The sequence below is a fragment of the Sinocyclocheilus anshuiensis genome, unplaced genomic scaffold (assembly GCF_001515605.1).
Source record: "Sinocyclocheilus anshuiensis isolate Anshui unplaced genomic scaffold, SAMN03320099.WGS_v1.1 scaffold1626, whole genome shotgun sequence".
Classification (NCBI taxonomy): domain Eukaryota; kingdom Metazoa; phylum Chordata; class Actinopteri; order Cypriniformes; family Cyprinidae; genus Sinocyclocheilus; species Sinocyclocheilus anshuiensis.
The window spans coordinates 526,705-532,916 of record NW_015547254.1 but is presented as its reverse complement, the minus strand read 5'-3'; the positions used below and the strand labels follow the sequence as shown (position 1 = coordinate 532,916).

At 33.8% G+C, this 6,212-nt stretch overlaps 2 protein-coding genes across 4 annotated transcripts in view; one reads left to right on the top strand and one right to left on the bottom strand.

Annotated features, from left to right (window-relative positions):
- Window positions 1-1,194: 1,194 nt before the first annotated feature.
- Window positions 1,195-3,078, bottom strand: LOC107701642 (thiosulfate sulfurtransferase/rhodanese-like domain-containing protein 1). The gene is made up of 4 exons (XM_016503680.1): window positions 3,006-3,078; window positions 1,668-1,790; window positions 1,421-1,583; window positions 1,195-1,290 (listed from the first exon to the last, which is right to left on the bottom strand). Exons 1-4 carry the CDS (start codon window positions 3,010-3,012, stop codon window positions 1,236-1,238), a joined length of 348 nt encoding a protein of 115 aa, XP_016359166.1. The 5' UTR covers window positions 3,013-3,078; the 3' UTR covers window positions 1,195-1,235.
- A 1,381-nt stretch (window positions 3,079-4,459) lies between these two features.
- The window catches only part of LOC107701665 (importin subunit alpha-5-like), a 16,754-nt gene continuing 15,001 nt past the window's right edge, over window positions 4,460-6,212 (top strand). The window contains exons 1-2 of one of the 3 annotated variants that reach the window (XM_016503717.1): window positions 4,460-4,574; window positions 5,448-5,584. In XM_016503717.1, coding sequence (XP_016359203.1) covers window positions 4,460-4,574; window positions 5,448-5,584 — 252 coding nt within the window. Of the gene's footprint in view, window positions 4,575-4,614; window positions 4,813-5,447; window positions 5,585-6,212 lie in introns of those variants that run through there. The other 2 variants (XM_016503719.1, XM_016503718.1) reach the window with 2 other exon arrangements.

Genomic DNA, 6,212 nt, shown 5'->3' with positions numbered 1-6,212 from the left:
TCCAATGAAAAATGTGCCAGCCTTGATCTGTGTTCAGTATCAGTCTGACAGCTATTTACTAAGGTGCAGCCGACCACATCCAAACAGGCAGCAGTGAAATGAGCATCCGAGCACCTGTGACTGTGTATGGCTGCTTGCTGGCCATAAAACGCTCCCTTATTTTGCCTAATTGCATTACTGCCACCTAGTGGTAATAACGCAATGCAGAAGCAAAGAGTATAGAAGACCTTTCTATACTCTTTGGCAGAAGGACAAACTAAATATGCACTGATGAATTAATCACTATCCAGACACTATCCAGTGCCTTTGTAACAGTAATTTAATGAAGCACATTTGTAAGCATATACACACATTGGGTTTTACAGCTCAGTGCTTTTTTATATTTATTTATCTGATTTAATTTGAAGGAGCAATTATTTCAAATATCTATCTGAAATAGATTAATTCTATTATGATTAATATTATAATAATTGATGAGTCATTAAAACTATATGAATAATGACTCCACTACACTAAGTCATTCAGATTCACATCTTTGCAAGTGGCAAAGTATGAAAAAACTGTGAACATTTAATTTGACCTTCTATTTCCAGATTAATGGTCCAGATCAATATGTACTGATGAATTAAGTGCTGTCTTTTAATATGATTTTAATTAAACACATTTGTAAATAAATTTGTACATTTTATCTTATTTTAGATTAATGGTCCAGATCAATATTCAGCAATGAATTAATCACTTTCCAGAGCCTTTTAAAAATATTTGAATGAAACACATTTGTAAATATATATTCACATCGGTTTTTACAGTCCAGTATCTTTTTTAAGAAATAGTTTGATCCGTCTGGTTCAATCTGAAGTAACAATTTATAAGTATTTATCTGAAATAGGTTTGCTCCATCAATTTTCTAAAAATCAACTTAATCAAATATTATTAATATCATATTAGTAATTAGTCATTAAACGATATCAATATTGACTCTAATACACTAGTAATTCATATTCACATCTTAATGAAATTCACATCTTAATGAAATATGTTTCATATATAATAATTGATGAGTCATTGTAATAATGACGCAGATTCAGATTTTTGTAAACAGCAAAACGAGCAACTTGCTTCAGTTTCAACTGTCAATATTTAATTTGATCTTCTATTTCCAGATTTTTGGTCCAGATTAATATGACTGTTGCAGTGATGTGAAGTTCATTTAAAATGTTTCTCAGTAAGTCCTGTTACTTCTTCTCACGCTGTTCCCAATCAATGTATCCGCCTGCATAATGCCATGCCCTGAAAAAACAACAACAAAGAAAACAAGTAGTGCCTCTAACAACAAGGAATATTTAATTAATTGGATCATCCACATAATATGAGTTCTGGGCTTATAATGAGATCAGTGTGTGTGTTTTCAGTAGCCTACTTAGAGAAGCCCAGACGATGAGCGATTTCAAGAGCAGTCAGACTCCTTTTTCCGCTTCGGCAATGGAAAACTATGTTATCATCTTCCTTTTCAGGGGCTTTCACCCCAAACTGCAGTTGAAACTGTTGTGGTGGGAGTTTCAGTGACTCCTCAAGCTGTCCCACTGACAGACAAATAAAAAAAAACTGAGAGTGAGTGTGGATACAGAAACAAGAAACACGGATTCTTCACTTCAGTAGTGACTTACAAGGAATGTTGACAGAATCAGGAATCCGTCCAGCCTGGAATTCATCTGGATTCCTGACATCAAATAGCTGCACGCTGTGATTGGCCAGCATGGCTTTGAGCTGTTTGTATGTCACAGCTGACACTGAAATTGTGAAAATCAACCAAAGACTTATTTAAAATTATACCACCGCAAGATCAGAGTTGATATTCTGTTATTGGCAAATAAAGTTCATTAATTCATGCAACATAAAAACAGCATTTTACAAAAAATCCTGCTAATGGTTAGTAGACACATAAAGGCTGTGTGTTTGGTTAGTGGGATAGCCTACAAATGATGGGTCAAACAATTGTGTTGCTTTATAAGCAGAAACAAAACAATTGCTAAGTGATTTAGTCAGGACAATTAACCGCACTTTAAAACACGAAGCAGTCAATAAATAAATATTTTCAATAAATAATTCACTTAAAAGATTGCTATGTGTTTTTATGAATATCATGGTTAATTATCAAGCAGAGATTATTGGGAACGGGACCAAAGTCCAGAGTTCCTATATAATAAATGGCCCGACACTATAAATATGGCCCTATATACCTGACATTACAGACTTCACTAAAATATGACTCTTTATCTTTTATATGTTAATAAATGGATCCTTTCAATATAGCATTTTGACTTGATTTATAAACAAAATTACAAATAAATAAAATGACAATGAATGAATGAATAAATAAGTCAATATTCTCAACAGTGGTATTTCTGTATTATAACTACAGAAATATATAACTATTTATAATGTATAAATATGAGTAATATTCTGTTACCCCACCCCTCCTCTAAATCAAACAAACAAACAAATAAAAGAAATGACAATGAATTAATTAATTAATGAATTCACTTAAAAGATTGCATACTTTGATGTATGTTTTTGTGAATATCTCGGTAATTTATCAAGTAGAAATAATTTCCTGTATAACACAAGCCAATCTGTACCCGAGTTTTGTATATATATATATATATATATATATATATATATACAGTATATGTTAATAAATGGTTCCTTTCAGCATAGCTTTTGACTGATATTATAAGTCACTTATATTTGACTTACACTTATAAATAAAATGCAAAATAAATAAAATAGCAATGAATGAATGAATGAATAAATAAATAAAAAGCCAGTAAATAGACATAGGCTACATACATGCATACAAACAAACAATAAATTAATTAATTTACTTCAAAGATTGCATACTTTGATTTGTGTTTTTCGTGAATATCGTGGTTATTTATCAAGTAGAGATAATTGGGAATTGGACCAAAAAGTCTCAAATTCCTGTATAATAAATCACCCTTTACCTGACATTGCAGACTTCACTGAAATACGGCCTTTAAAAGGTATATTGTCTTGCAAAAGATGATCAATTTTATCTGCAACAATTAAATCCACTTATTTTGAGAGGATGTAAGGGCTTCTTCTACCAGCAGCTCTACCTGAATCAGGTTGTCCGTTAATGTGATTGACGGTGGAAGTCTTCAGTCCATATGCTGAGATAACTCGACCGTGATAAACCGGTTTATTGAGTGTAAGCACGCACAAACGACGTAAAACCTGAAAAGATGCCATCATTAGTGCAGTCACAATGACAGTGCATATGAAAAGTCGGTCTGTCTAGCTGTCTAGTAGGCTAGCTACCGGTAAAGAACAACTGGAGGATATATCGATATTTTCAGGAAGGATGAGACGATATGAGGGTACTTTTTACCTTGAAATTAAATAGACCTAAATCTGATGTGATGTCTACAATCCTACAGCGTTAAGGGAATTATGAGACAAAACAGCAGTGTTGCGCTTCGCATTATTTCATTCAGGTCGCCAAATCCCTATTATTGTTGATTGTTAGTTTTCCATAAATGTGTGATATAAAAAATCGAAAGTATAAAACTTTACATGGTTAAACTCTATATTGTACTAAATCTTTTAATATATGTTAATGAATACTTCATTTAAATATAGTTTTACTTTATTTTAGACTTTCTGTATATCTTTTGTTGAAACTATTATAATTATAGGCTATAAAATATGTGTAGTGTATTTTAAAGAGAAACACTCAATGCATGACACAGTGCAGCGAAGAAGACTAAACCTCGTTACCCAGTGTTGCCAGATCTTGCTGGAAAAACACCTGCTTGGAAAAATAAAAAAAATTAAAAAAAGACCTAGTCAACCATAGTGATACACACACACACGTCTCTCTCAATGTATAATCTTCTCTTTCTCTTGTGCATTTATGCATCATTTGGGCATGGGACTAAAGAAGAAACAAGTTTAAAACGAGTAATAATAATTGTATAATTTAGAGTGCATAACATATGCGAAGAGCAGGTCAGCATACGTTTTGTAGGGCTACATTTATTTATTTAGTCATTTAGCAGACGCTTTTATCCAAAGCGACTTACAAATGAGGACAACAGAAGCAATCAATTGTAGTATTAAAACAACTAAAAACAGATCCAAAACTAAAAGCTAAAACTTTATAAATACTACTTATACACATTTTAAAAATAAAGAAATGAAATAAAAATGACAAATGCATACAACCAAATTTCAACTTACTTACACATAGTAAGAAATGGTTATAAAAACTGAAACAGAAGTGAAACAAGTAGTAGGCTACATAAGCACAAAATGACTGCACCCCGCGACTGCCCATATTTATAAGCTCCTTTATTTAAAAAAGACCACTTTATTATGAAAAGTGGACATGTCAACACTGTTCGTTATACAAAACTGGCAACACCGAGAACCAGACATGCGCTTCGCACACGATGTCCTCTCCCAGTGCGCATGCGCAGTATTACTATACCGGCGGAGGCTGAACGGTAGCAGCTTAAACGACGCAGGAATCAACGAGACCGTTTTGACAGGTTAGTGCGCCAGTGTGGATTATTTGTGTTTGAATGCTTTTATACAATCTATATGATGTTATATTCAAAAGATAAAAATGTTAAAACATAATTATAAGCCAGCAGTCGGACAACCTTGTTGGGTGGGTTAGCAGGGGAGCTAACAGAGGCTGCTGCGCAGATCTGGGAGGGGGAGGCGAGTCTGGCGTTAAGACGATATTACCAACAAACCTGCTCTTCAGTCGATGATCACTACCATGTGAGGAGCTAAAATGACATTTTATTGACTTAAATCGATCGTATCCGGTTCTTAGGCGCTATGTACGGTTGGATTGGTGTGTTTAGCGCGGTGTTTTTTGGTGGAGATGGTTGGATGGGTCTCTCTCTCCCCTTCACTGCGGGCTGAAGCGCCACTGCCCGTGAGAAGCGGGTTAGAGACACTGACAGATCCAGTCTGGCTCTGTTTCTTACTAATATCTTCATATTCTTTTGTCATTTAAGGGAAAATACCACAGGTGAATAGAGTAAAAATTGTAACTAATGGATGTCACCGTACTTCCCCAGTTGGTTAATCACAGTACATTAAAACAATGATTTTGTATTTTTGAAATATTATGCTCGAAATATTATGCTAAGTGACAGACGAGGTCGTTTGAGTAGGTTACAGCTCAGACTGCATTAGTATTTTTTTTGCTTCTGTCAGATTAGTTTTGTCACAAATGACGGATGTGCATGCTTATCTGGCATTATGATTGGTGTATGTGGCCACTGCTGATGGAAACATGATATTAAATGATCGTTCAAAGCCTGTCATCTAGCTGAGATCAAGCAACTATTTTAATGAGTCTTGGCGATTCCTCTTTTGCTCATCTTGCTTTGATCATGTCTTTCCAGCAGGCAACATCATGAGTCAGGGGAAGGACAATGCACGTCTCAAAAGCTATAAAAACAAATCGCTCAACACAGATGAGATGAGGAGGAGGAGGGAGGAAGAAGGCCTGCAACTTCGCAAACAAAAGAAAGATGAACAAGTAAGAGAGCTGGAGTGGCTTTGTGGATCTTTGCTTTGTATCTTGTTATTGTACTCTAGGTAGTGTTTTGTTTTATAATTTTTTTTTAAAGGTAAGTGTATATATATCTGTAGCATCATTACTCCATGTATTTACTGTCACATTTGATCAATTTGAAAAATATTACTAACCCCAAACATTTGAACGGTAATATGTATATTTATCTGTTTGTTGTTTATTAATATTTGTTTATATATTTCTTTTCATTTTGTGAAAATGTGAACTACTGCGACAGTAGAAAAATCATCATTACTGAGACCTGCCTTTATAGCAGTGCAGGTTTTAGTTAATAAAGATGTTTTATTGTTTCTACAATGTTACTGTATCAGTAGGGATGTAACGATTCACTCAACTCACGATTCTATTCACGATTTTTTATTTATTTATTTTTTTTACAAAATGTGATTGAAGACAAATTATAAATGAAATGTGTCCTTTTATTATTGCTTGGACAAAATGCTGCACATTTCTTTGTGAAATTGAAATATAACACTATAATAATATACTAATATAGCACTTGCATATTACTGCTCTTTTGTTGGTTTTGATTGCTTCTATTGTCCTCATTTGTAAGTCGCTTTGGATAAAA